The 13,444-nt window shown below is 30.2% G+C and overlaps 3 protein-coding genes across 3 annotated transcripts in view; all 3 read right to left on the reverse strand.

Moving 5' to 3' along the window:
• Window positions 1-542: 542 nt before the first annotated feature.
• LOC108726813 (odorant receptor 22c-like) lies at window positions 543-3,136 on the reverse strand. Its single transcript, XM_018454583.1, has 5 exons — window positions 2,355-3,136; window positions 2,146-2,245; window positions 923-1,033; window positions 695-850; window positions 543-596 (listed from the first exon to the last, which is right to left on the reverse strand). Exons 1-5 carry the CDS (start codon window positions 3,134-3,136, stop codon window positions 543-545), a joined length of 1,203 nt encoding a protein of 400 aa, XP_018310085.1.
• A 928-nt stretch (window positions 3,137-4,064) lies between these two features.
• On the reverse strand, window positions 4,065-5,866 carry LOC108726798 (uncharacterized). Its single transcript, XM_018454568.1, has 4 exons — window positions 5,094-5,866; window positions 4,745-4,844; window positions 4,176-4,331; window positions 4,065-4,118 (listed from the first exon to the last, which is right to left on the reverse strand). The coding sequence occupies exons 1-4, from the start codon at window positions 5,864-5,866 to the stop codon at window positions 4,065-4,067; spliced, it is 1,083 nt and encodes a 360-aa protein (XP_018310070.1).
• A 1,403-nt stretch (window positions 5,867-7,269) lies between these two features.
• LOC108726799 (uncharacterized) overlaps window positions 7,270-13,444 on the reverse strand; it is a 22,405-nt gene continuing 16,230 nt past the window's right edge. The window contains 5 exon segments of the mRNA XM_018454569.1: window positions 7,270-7,323; window positions 7,654-7,809; window positions 8,109-8,219; window positions 8,474-8,573; window positions 8,772-9,332. Of these exon segments, the coding sequence (XP_018310071.1) occupies window positions 7,270-7,323; window positions 7,654-7,809; window positions 8,109-8,219; window positions 8,474-8,573; window positions 8,772-9,332 (982 nt within the window).

Raw genomic sequence — 13,444 nt, forward strand, 5'->3', positions numbered from 1 at the left:
GCATTAAACGTCTGCGCATAATGACGGGGTTACACGAAAGGGGTTGACGAAATTATCGGATAAACGCAATATTGATGGACAAAGAAAAGGTTCGCCATGTGACGCATAACATTGTAAAATTTAAACTCACGAATGAAAAAGGGTAAGGTCAAGTGTCGTTTTATATGTGCTGCATTTTACGGTATACGTCAACAGAATATCATGTAAGTACAAAACAATATTGTAATACTATATATTATATTATAATTCTATACTTACATTACCCTCATAGTAAAGAGTCCGTTGATATAAAAGTACGTTTAATAAGTTGTAATCGCGATGTAACAATAACAAAAATACAAAAGTGTATATATGTAGATGTATAAAGATTATACATTCAGCTTTCAATACAAAGGAATATAATGATAAAAGATTCAGAAAATTCATGCTTGCGTTAATTTATGATACTAATGATGCTATTTACATTTAGTTGAAATCTATAGAGTTCAAACCTAAATTTTTTACATATGAAATTTAATTCTTTTGTCTAATGAACTACAGTTTTAAATACTGGTTGTGCGTAATATATTCAGATATGCCACGGATGTTCGCATGATCTAAAAAATATGTAATTACATTTTCAATAGTTTATTGTTTATAGTAATTAGAAAACTATAGCATTTTAACAAGACGTAAATATTTGAAGTGCACTTACAGCACCGAAACTATTAAGAGATAGGTCCATAAATTTTCCTGCAGTGATCTTAATGGGAATGCTAGACATCGCGATTATCAAAACGAGACCACGAGCAGTTCTGTGTGGAATTCGATACCAATCGAGAGTACAGAAAGTAACGTACATCTTTGTGCTCTATAATACGATAACACATAATAGATCAGTGAATTTTACCAATCTGATAAAGTAATAGTTATCGATCAATACCTGATCCGTGAGAAGCTCACCGATGAAACATAGTATGAAGATATTAAAAATAAATGTTAAAAGAAGTATAGTATACGTTAGCATAGATACTGCATCATTATTTTCCCACTCCTGTAAAACGAACATCAAAAATATTTTCTATTAATTAGCTTCTTTTAATATAATATAAAAATACATTTAACCCTCACCGTATATACGGGGGTCATTTGTATCCAGGTGATTTTTAAAGTTCTGAATATTTTGAAAACAAATGAGTACAGGCGCGCCATTCTGCTCCTAAAAAAACTTGTGCGGTGGTGATAGTGCAAGATACCCGTGAAAGCCCGGCAGTGGGCATCATTTTCTCGCTGAGCAGCGGATATTTAAAATCAAATGAGGACACAAATGACCCTTGTATACACTCAACGTACATTTGTTGTACAAAAAAGAAAATGAGTTTTTTCGTGTTTCTTGACTATTTTTATAAGTAAAACACATATATATATAACAAAAAAATTTTTATTTAGTGTTATCTTAGAATAAAAATGTCAAATCTCTGCAGAAGGAATGATACAATTTCTTCATTCTTTTACAATGCCATTCGGTTTGTATTTTTTTTATTTACAAAAATGTATGAGATTATAGATTTTGAATAAAAAATGAATTTTTTAAAGTTAAGTGTCAATTTTTCATAGGAACACTTATTTTTATAAATTTCAAAATTGTAAGACTTCATGTCCCGAACTTAAGCATTTTAAAAAATATGTTGGCATATACTTTTTTATTAAAATATGAATTTTGAATTTTATTTTCCGTTTTTAATAATTAGATTTCATTGATTTGATCAAAAGTTACAAATTTTGATCCATACTTTTGTAACAAAAGTTACAAATTTTGAACATACCACTACCATACTCACATTTGAATTTACATTTTTGCAAAAATAAAATATTTAAATAAATAGATTTGTTAAATTATGTATAAATCCTTCATTTAGAATAGTTAAGGAAGCTACATGAATTTTTTAATATTTTTTGAACCACTTAATTCATAAAAAAAAATGCGCCGGACATGAATGACCTCCGTATACACTTATAATGGGTACTAAAAAAACATATACACGGTGAGGGTTAAATTATATTAAAATTATATTAATAATATAAAAATTATAATAAAATTATATTAATTAATATAAAAATATATATATTTTTAGTTATATTAAACTTATAATTTTTTTCATGTACCATTATTATATAATATCCAAGAAGACACAAGATGAACGTGCACCCAACTACTTCCACCAAACATATATATTGCAAAATTTCTTCTACCTTGCTTAAAAAACTAAATGGCATTAATAATAATATCTTATTCTTAGTAATTTTTTTTATATTTATAAAATAGCAATTATGGAATTTTCTCGCACACAACATCATTGGTATAATAACATTACCTCTTAATTCTGATATGCTGCTTCACGACAGCTGCCAATTTCCCGTTGGCATATTTATCAGAGAAGTACTTAGCCTGCGTGAGATCCTCCATTCTAGTGATGAGAATTTTTAATTGACCACAAGCATGCAGCACTAGAAGAGCTGCTAGACTATAGGCTCCGCTGGTTACCGAGTATTGCACAAACCCGGAGAGAAACTGGATTGAGAAGATAATCTCATAAGCTGGCGTCTTCTGTGGATCAACGAATACATAATAACCATCGAATCCCATCGGTCTGATTGTCATGTTTTGCGACGTGACGATGACTCCGCGCGATAATGGTACGATTGTGCGATATGAGAATCCGCTGCCGTATACGAAGGCTACGCAGAGGATCGCAAGGCTGCGTCCGATTTTCGAATTGCTTGTCATGATTCTGCGATCTCCTATCAGGCTCGCTTTACTCCAATCTTTCTCGATATGCTCCATGCAATCTTTGATTCGATCACTTCGATAAATCAACAACGTATGTTTTAGCACCGCCATCAAGCAGTTGCACATGGGACCAATCATTTTGATGCGCCGACGCGCATTTGACTCCTTCAGGAACATTTTGAGTACGCCCGGTACAAAAATGAAGTAGAGTAGAGCCTGAGACAGAATCCTGAGCATCTTTGTCTGGATAATTCTGAGAGTAGACGAATTGCCAGGCAACGGCCATAAGCCGATCAGGTTTAGGACACCACGTGTAACATTCACAGTGCGTCTGATATCATCACGATGAAGGATATTCACGTTCATAACTTGAGAATCTACTTGAGCTTGACGTAGTCGACGAAGAACTGATCGGACGTACCGTCATGAAGTGAAAAATGCAAATGGCGATGCGCTTGCGTCTTCGATGAGAACGGAAGAAGTGAAGGATTGATGAGGTACAGCGATTGTTACCCACAATCTTTTTTCCCTCTTGTAAATCACGGGAAAGTTATAAAAGTTATTGTTGGGGACGTTCGTGTTCAAGGAAGCATTTATCGCGACGGGAAGTCTAGTAACTTTAAAAGGCACGAGAAAATAGCGAGAAAAAAATAGCAAGCACACAAAGGAAAACTACAGATGTTCTATTGATCTTTTGATTATACGTTCACCATTTTATGTTCAATAAAATATTTTGTTATGGAAGATGAAAAACAAAGGATGTAATGGTTCGAATAACAATTATAAACGATAACAAAAGGTACAATGTAAAAAGACATATTAATGCTAATTTTTTTTTTTAGTAAGTTATAGACATCAAATAGTTTATTAGTAAGTTATAAACATCAAATAGAAATTGAAAGAAATCTGGTATATTTATCTCATTATCGCATTAATTGTTTTTCTTTATAGACTAACAATAAGATAATTAAATAAAAATTTTGTAATAGCTTTCTACATTTATTTAGATGATCTTCAACTCAAACAGGAAGTCAAAATAATCAAATCTATATATAATATGATACATCATTGTATGAGCGAAGTATATTTGAGGTCTATATTTCGCAAAATATCTTATTTTTTCAGAGTAAATATTTGTCAATAAGAGAAAATTTTTATTATATGTAATTTTCTCTAGCGATATACTTTTATTTTTATATTAATATTTCTATTAATAATTAATGTTTCTACTAAATGACATTATGTCTCTACGTCTAGAAAAAAATACAATCAAATATTTTTGTATAAAGGGTTATTATTCCATCATTTTTCGAATAAAATTAAGATATGTCACAGCCGTTTTAACGACCTGGAATATAGTACACATCTTCATTAATCATTTTTTACAAGTAAACCCGTTACTTACATCACCGAAAGTTCTGATGGAAAGATCGAAGAACTTTCCAGCTTTAAGTTTTGCCGGGACAATCGATGTGGCTATAATTAATATCAGTGCTCGTGCTTTCGCATTCGGAAGACGGTACCAAGCCAACGTACATACTGTTAATGCTAATTTCTCTCCCTAATTTTAGTAAAATAAGTTACATGGTATAAAATAAAAATCAAAAAGAAAAATATCCAATGTATCTTTTATCTTACTACTTATTAAACGCGTTATAAGGATTTATATAATACGATACCTCTATGGAAAGTTGTTCACCGATAAAACAAAAGATATAAATATTGAATCCAATTGATGTGAGCAGAATGAGATAAGAGCACATAGATATAACATTTTGATCTTCCCACTCCTGCAAGATCGATAATTATATTTATTTATCTCGCGTACACACACACACACACACACACACACTCTCTCTCTCTCTCTCTCTCTCTCTTTCTCTCGCGTTCTGAATAACATGTTCAAACTAATAAAATAGTGTCTATGTTTAAAATTATGCGAACTACTATCACTGCATATTTATTTAGGCGCACCGTGATGACATCATGTCCTAGAAGACATACAATTATCGTACATCCCATCACTTCTAATAAGCTCGTATATTGCAAAGTGCTTTGCACCAATCGTAAGAAACTACAAAGGGACGCGTACAAATTTTCATTAGAAAATCTTTTTATCTGCTATATTAAAAAAAAGAACTTAGTAATAAAGCAAAAAAAAACACAATACATTAGTATATTAATTTTATGTGAAATTCAATTATTTTGTTCCATTTAACGGATGTGTTCTATTTAACAGATGATCATCTTGATATAAATAAAAAGACTTGCGAAATAGATATAGATATAAAAATATGACTGATATGAGATAGAAAAGACTTACTTTCGCATCTTTATCTGATGTTCCACTGTCAAGGCCAGCTTTTTATCTAAATTATTCTCCTCAGTTTCGTTTATCAGGCTGTTTATTAACGTCATCAATATTTCAAGCTGCCCACATGTATGCATAACGAAGAGAGCGGCAAGGCTGCAAATCACCACCGTGATGGTATACTTGATGAATCCGGAGAAGAACTGTATAAAGAACATGATTTCGTACGCGGGGCTGATTTGCCCGTTAAATAGAACAAAATAACTCGGGCATGGCAAATGCCTAATTGTGATGTTCTGATTGGTGATGATTTTTCCCTTGCTTAACGGCACAATTGTACGAAAATATAAACCGGATATGTACATGAATATGCCGCACAGAATGAGCAAACGTCTTGCAGTCCTAGCCTTATCAATCATGGAATTACGAGCACTGGTACTTATTACATTTCGCCAATCGTCCTTCATTCGCGCTAGACAGTTTCTCACTTGGTTTTTGCTGAGCACTAGACTGCTGTACTTGAGGACCGCCAGTATCGTGAACATTACAGACGAAATAAGTTTCAATCTGATGCGGGTTCGTTTTTCTACAAATACTATATACAAGATTGTCGGGATTAACTCGCAACCGAGGAAAAAGTAGCAGCCTGATATCAGCAAGATCCTTTTTAAATGTTCGAGAAACGAAGATTCTGCCTCTGGCCAGATACCTAATAGACGGCAAAAAACACGATTTAGTTGTATAGTGTATTTTATATCGTTCACATAATTTTCATTTGGATACATTTCTAATGTGGTTATATCGTATTTCTTTATAAGACCGACTTTGTGACGTTATGACTTTGCGTTGTACAACGCGCGGAAACGACCAGAGGGGTCTTCTTTCATCACTGATCACAGCAAGCTATCTTCCAGTCAGAGGCTAACTTGGTATGTAAACGCGCTTGCGTTCTGAACAACTGCTCACAAATAGGTAATGACATGCGCTCGGAATTCTCGAGTAAGCACGAAATGGATAAAGTTTAAAAGTCACCAAGGAAAATTGCTTCCTATGAATTGTACTTTTTGCCATCAACCTTCCCTAACTATAATAACCAGAAAAGTTATTATGTATATACAACTCCGTTTCTTTCTCTTTCGTAAACTTAGTATTGTCTCAGTCGTATTTGCAGAAATATAATTTTCACATCACGCAGAATAAAATGGTAAAGTATATATGACACATATTTTCATTACACTAATTTATATTTGATACATGTCACTATTTCTCAAAATACTAATGCACATATACATATACATATTAAAATTAGAATCGAAATATTTTTTAATTAAAGTATTGGATTAAACTTTGGTGTATAAAAATATGCAGCTGTTTTCATAATTTAAAATGTATTCTTCACCCTTTAAGCATATTCATAACATGTTTTTAAGAATATTAATGCGTATTCAACATGTAGTTTATTTTACAATTTATGTTATATACTACAGAATTACTTCAGAAATAAAAGCATGCATTTATCGATAAAAGCGTGTTCCGAATACGGGCCTTAATGTTTTAATTCATGAATCACGATTGATAATCAAAGACAATTGATCGCGAAACAAACTCACAACCAGATCTTGCATGCGTTTGCGTAAAGAATTTAAACAATACGTGGAAAGCAGAAACTATAACAATAGGATTTACGAGGAAAATTGCTTGTCGAGAGGGACGAACGTTTTCTAAGAAAAATATCTTTCCTTACTCATTTAACGGACTTCGTACTAACTAGGAAAAAGATCATATTTATCTTCACGTCTTTGTAACTTGCGATAGCAACATAATGCTGATAAGGAAGAAATAGTTTTAGTTTTTGTATATTGAATATTCCGATTTGTACGATTCAGCTAACATCAATTACTATCAATTAATGTCAATTCTTTAATCTTATGGAAAAAGTAACAGTGTGATTTTATTCTTAGTACAAATAAAAATACGTATTAATACGTGTTAATGAATGCCTTACATAATATTTGTGAATTTTTTAATGAAATATAATTAAATATATACATATAAATAACAGTTTGTATTACGTTGCAATATTATTTTGTATTCGATTTTGTATTCATGAATACAATTAATTGATTCACACTATATAACGGATTATCGAGCGCGCGCATAGTTAGTTATAATTTTAGAATTTAATAATTCAATCGATTACATTTCGAATCATATTAAAATATGTCCCAGCTGTTTTCATGATCTAAAACATTTTCAGTTGCTTTTTCTCTTCTAATTTATTTTCAATCAATCATATTTAATGTTATTGCAAATAACAAGAATATGTTAAGTAAAATTTCCATATAAATAGACATAAAATTGACATTTAAATGATATGATACTTATTTTATAAAAAATGATTCTGTCTTAATTATCTATTGCTATTAATGAGTAGAAAATATTTATATTATTTAATGCTATATATAATTAATGCGAAGAGACAAATAGCTTATGTACTTTATCAAGTTTAAACGCAAAATATTTAAGCAGTGTTGTAGGAGTAATAAAATTAATTCGAAGATATTTTACTTACATTACCAAATGTCTTGAGCGAGAGATCAACGAATATTCCAGCGGAGATCTTTGTCGGCGCGTTAGACATACGAATCAGTAATATAATGCTACGCGCTTTTTTGTCCGGAAGACGAAACCACTCGAGCTCGCAAGATGCAATGGCTACTTCTTCTGCCTATCATTGGATTATCAAGTAAGAAAATTTGTTTTTATCAAATTTTCATTTGCTATTTTAAAAATATTGTAACACGTTTCCTCTATGTTTCTTTCATGATATATTCATAAAGAGATATTTATATGTATAACTCATTTTACTCGTAGTAACTGTCACAAGATTTACGTAGAATTGCATACAATTTAAATTGCAAATAATTTGAAAGTAAATTATTCTAATTATGGACTATTATTATTGCTATCTTCATTATTACTGTTTGTGTTCTAAAAACTGCACACATTAATTTCCGTGAGACTAACCTGGCTGGTAAGCTGTTCGCCAGTGTAACAAAATAGAAACGTGTGAATTATCACATTTGTAATGCTTATGCAATAAGTGCATACAGTTGCTATATTCCTACTTTCCCAGTCCTGCAAATATATATAAATGTGTTTCATGTAATTATATTATTGTTAAATTATTACTGATCAACTGTAAAATCTGAAATGACTATTTTTTTAACAAAACATACATTCGCATAAAAATTTGAAATTTGAGTTCAAATAAGAAAATTCTAAATTGTGAATAATTATCGAATTTTTGTTTTCTTCCTATTTCTCATTTTGCAATATGCCAAAATATTTGATTTATTCCGTTATTAAAATTAATTGATAAACTTACGAACCACTAACATAAAATATACTAAAATACAGAGTGATGCCGTATTCACTGCAATTTCCAGTATATATACTTCTTGCAATGTATGTTGTACCAATCGTAAAAAACTGAAATGCAATTATCGATGGTAACAATTAACTTGGTCTAATAGAAAAAAAATAAATATCAATAAAATGTGAAAGAATAGAAAGCTAATAATATTTACCGCGACATTGTTAATAAATATTATTATAATAAATACACGTTGATTAGTATAAGTGCTATACTATGAACATGAATAATATGTTAATAAGTTGTGGGCTTACTTCCGTACTCTCATTTGATGATTCACTATTTCAGCTAGCTTCGTATTTACTTCATGTTCCTCTTGCCATTGTTTCTGTACGAGTGCTGTCATCAAACTGATCAAGATTTTCAATTGGCCGCAAGCATGTTCCACAAAAATCGCCGTGAGTCCGCATGCACTTGTCACAATCGAAACTGGAATAAATCCTATTACAAATTGGATTATAAAGATCATCTCGTAAACAGGAGTGACTTGCACGTCGAGGGAAAAGAAGTAACCCGGACAGGAAAAGTGTCTTATCGTGATGTTCTGATCGGTGACGATCTTTCCCTGGAATAACGGCAGGATTGTTCGAAAGGTAATGACAGCACTATACACGAAAATTACACAGATCGTAATCAAGCGCTTCCCCATTCTCGCGGTTTTCAGCATAATGTTTCGTGCGTCCACATTGAGAACGTTCTCCCAATCCTCCTCGACGTGCTTCAAGCATCGCTTGAGTTGATCATAGCGAGATATGAAGATGCCGTATTGACCAACCGACATGAAATCGTAGAGGAGAAAAGGGATCATTTGCAGTCGAATGCGCGACGTTGCCTCTATAAACCAGTAAAGAATACTGGGCACGAAGTCGCAAAAGAGAAGAGTGTAAGATATACAAATTAGCAAAAGATTGCGAGCCTTCTGGTATACAGATCTTTCTTTTCTGATGGAGGGCCAAGCACCGAGTGCAAGCAACAAATTGCGAATTGGTTGCATGACATACAAAATATCGTTTTGATATTGTTTATTTCGCGGCATTTCTCTAGACTTCGACGAATATTCTATGGTTATATGGTTATACTTCCGAGCTCTATCCACGTAACGTGCACTTAATACAATGCTTGAGCGCTTAACTGATCAAAGGACGAAGCTGACCGCAAAGTCAACTCGTCGCTCGCGCATATGCTTGCGCATTTTAAAGATTTAAATGTCGCATGAGAAGAGAGGACAAAAGCAGAAAAGCTTGTAAATGTAGCCATTTGCAAGGGTAGAGATTACTTGCCATATATAAAATGTATTTTTATCCGTCAACCTTCCCTTATTGCAGCAACTAAGAAAGTTATCATGTATAACTCTTCTTCCCGTTTCATAGGCTCGGTATTATCTCTGTCACAATATCATATTTGGCATAAAAATTATTTCTATATTACGCATTTCTACATTCTACATTCTATAGGATAAAAAATCGTAACGAGATTGCTTGCCATAAAATGAATTTTTATCCGTTAACCTTCCCTTATTACAGCAACTAAGAAAGTTACCCTGTATAACTCTTCTTCCCGTTTCATAGGCTCGGTATTATCTCTGTCACAATATCATATTTGGCATAAAAATTATTTCTATATTACGCATTTCTACATTCTACATTCTATAGGATAAAAAATCGTAAAATATATATGATACATATTTACATCACATTAATCTACGTTAACAATAATTGATAATAATTATTATCAATCATTGTCACAATCGTAGACTTATAATATCGAGTGCGTAAAACATTTAAAAAAAATACATATATAAAATACAGCAACAAATACGTATTATCTCTGGCACAATATAATATTTGGTATAAATATTACTTCTATATTACGCATTTCTACATTCTACATTCTATAGGATAAAAAATCGTAAAGTATATATGATACATATTTACATCACATTAATCTACGTTAACAATGATTGATAATAATTATTATCAATCATTGTCATAATCGTAGACTTATAATATAGAGTGCGTAAAACATTTAAAATACATATATAAAATACAGCAACAAATTAAATAAAATGGGGATACGAAATGCAATAGATATAGCATAATGAGAAGGGCAGAAATTGAAAAGGGATTTTAATAATAATTCATAATAATTATCAGTAACAGAGAGATTACAGTAATGAATTTTACGAGGAAAATTGTCGAGGGTAGCAATTATTTTCAAAGGAAAATATTCGTATTTATTTGTCGGACTTTGTACCAACTATAGGAAAACGATCATGTTGGTCTTCATGTCTTCGTAACGTGTAATTGCAACCAATAATGCCCACAAGGAAAAAATAATTTTGATTATTATGTTGAATATAATGGTTTGTGTGTATGTATCAATCCGTATTAATTACTATTTTTTAATCTCGTCAGTAAAGTAACAGACATGTCATTTGTATTCTTAAAATAAATCCATAAATGTACGTAATGAGCATTAATGAATGTATAAAATTATATGAATTGTTCATTGAAATATAATCAAATATATATATTTAAATGACATTTTATATTACATTTAGATTGTAATATGGTTTTGTATTTTACTCATCCAATTGATTCATACGATATGATGAATCGAACAATTAACATTATAATTTCAACTAAATCATTTGTATTTTTAAAATAAATCCATAAATGTACATAATGAGCATTAATGAATGTATAATATAAAATTTTATGAATTGTTCATTGAAATATAATCAAATATATATATTTAAATGACATTTTATATTACATTTAGATTGTAATATGGTTTTGTATTTTACTCATCCAATTGATTCATACGATATGATGAATCGAACAATTAACATTATAATTTCAACTAATAGAATTTAATGATTCAATCGATTACACTTCGGAGCATATTAAAATATGTCCCAGCCGTTTTCATAACCTAAAACATTTACAATTGTTTTCTTCTATAATTTGTTTTCGATTAACCATATTTATCGTATTGCAAATATCAAGCATACATTTAATAAGATGACTTATACAAACAATATGGTACTTATTTTATAAAAAAAGATTCCATCTAAATTATCTAACTCCTATTTATGGATTTAAAATATTAATATTTATATCGTTTAACGCTATTACAATTAATATGAAAAAAGACCTAAAACATTTACATTTGTTTTCTTCTATAATTTGTTTTCAATTAACCATATTTATCGTAATTGCAAATATCAAGCATACATTTAATAAGATGACTTATTCAAACAATACGATACTTATTTTATAAAAAAAGATTCCATTTAAATTATCTAACTCCTATTTATGGATTTAAAATATTAATATTTATATCGCTAACGCTATTACAATTAATATGAAAAAATAAAGAGTAATATATTTTTCATAAAACATACTTTATGAAAAATTTCAGTATATGCAGACAGTCTTTTATGGAAATAATAGAATTAATTTAAAGTTAATTTTTACTTACATTACCAAATGTTTGGAGCGAGAGATCGACGAATTGTCCAGCAGAGATCTTTGTCGGCGTATTAGACATAAGAATCAACAATACGATGCTACGCGCTTTTTTATTCGGAAGACGATACCACTCGAGCACGCAGGATGTAATGGCTACCTTTTCCGCCTATCGTTGGATTTATCATCACGTAGCAATGACCATAAAATGTGTTTGTATCATAATATCATTTGCTATTTCAAGGATATTGCAACACGTTCCCTGTGTTTCTTTTTCACGATATATTCATGAAGATATTTAATAAAACTTATTTTAGCATGCAGTAACTCTTTCAAGATTTAAGTAAAATTGAATTTGCGGTTTAATTGCAAATAATATGAAAATAAGTTATTGTAATTATGGAACATTATTATTGCTATCTTCATTATTATTACTTGTGTTTTAAAAAATGAACATATTAATATTCATGAGACTTACTTGGCCGGTAAGCTGTTCACCGGTATAACAAAATAGAAATATGTGAATTATCAAATTTATAATGATTATCAAATAAGAGCATAGAGTTCCTATATTCCTAGTTTGCCAATCCTACAAATATAAATATAATACTTTATGTAATCATAATATTATTAAATTATTACTGATTAACTTTAAAATCTGAAATGATTATTTTTGTCAACAAAATATACATTATTATGAGAATTTGAAATTAAGTAAAAAATTATAAATTGTAAATAATTATCGATTTATTATATTTTCAATTTTTCATTTTAATATCCAAAAATATTTAATTTGTTCCGTTATTAAAATTAATTGGCAAACTTACGAACCATTAACATAAAATACACTAACAAACAGATTGTTGTTGTATTCACCACAATTTCCAGCATATATATTTCCTGTAAGGTATGTTGTACTAACCGTAAAAAACTGAAATGTGTAATTATCAATGATGACTATTAACGCTCTTTAAACTAATAGAAAAATTAAATAATATCAATAACATATGAGAGAATTGAAAGATAAGAATTTTTACCAAGCATTGTCAATAAGTATTATTATTAACATATCATAAACGTATGTTTATCAGTATAAGGAAAGTCGGAGGAAGATGCCATAGTTAACTTTGGATCGCGACATTCTTTCAACCATTCTCGATATATAAAAGAAAATAAAATCAATAAAAAGTTTGATTATTCTTATTTATTGCTGTTCAATTATAAAAATGTAAATTTTGTAAGTCTTGCAAGAATTTTTACAATAAAAAAATAAAAACCTTCCTAAGTAGCATCTTACTCAACCTATTGGGTAAGTTAAGATGTTAAGATGAGATGGTTAAGATGAGATCTGTAGTAAGATTCCCTAACATCTTGACTAGATAAAACATAATATATAATATATATATATTAAAAATTCTATTAATAGTTATTCTCTACTTTTCTTGAAAGTGAACGAT

The sequence above is a fragment of the Mycetomoellerius zeteki genome, unplaced genomic scaffold (genome assembly GCF_001594055.1).
Source record: "Mycetomoellerius zeteki isolate Tzet28-1 unplaced genomic scaffold, Tzet1.0 scaffold438, whole genome shotgun sequence".
Taxonomy (NCBI): domain Eukaryota; kingdom Metazoa; phylum Arthropoda; class Insecta; order Hymenoptera; family Formicidae; genus Mycetomoellerius; species Mycetomoellerius zeteki.

Coding starts and splice junctions, on each gene's coding strand:
- LOC108726813 (XM_018454583.1), bottom strand. CDS start 3,136: ATGAACGTGAATATCCTTCATCGTGATGATATCAGACGCACTGTGAAT. Junction 851..922: donor GTGAGCTTCTCACGGATCAG/GTATTGATCGAT, acceptor ATCGTATTATAG/AGCACAAAGATGTACGTTAC. Junction 597..694: donor CTCTTAATAGTTTCGGTGCT/GTAAGTGCACTT, acceptor CATATTTTTTAG/ATCATGCGAACATCCGTGGC.
- LOC108726798 (XM_018454568.1), bottom strand. CDS start 5,866: ATGTATCCAAATGAAAATTATGTGAACGATATAAAATACACTATACAA. Junction 4,845..5,093: donor CATCAGATAAAGATGCGAAA/GTAAGTCTTTTC, acceptor GTCCCTTTGTAG/TTTCTTACGATTGGTGCAAA. Junction 4,332..4,744: donor TAGGACATGATGTCATCACG/GTGCGCCTAAAT, acceptor TACTAAAATTAG/GGAGAGAAATTAGCATTAAC.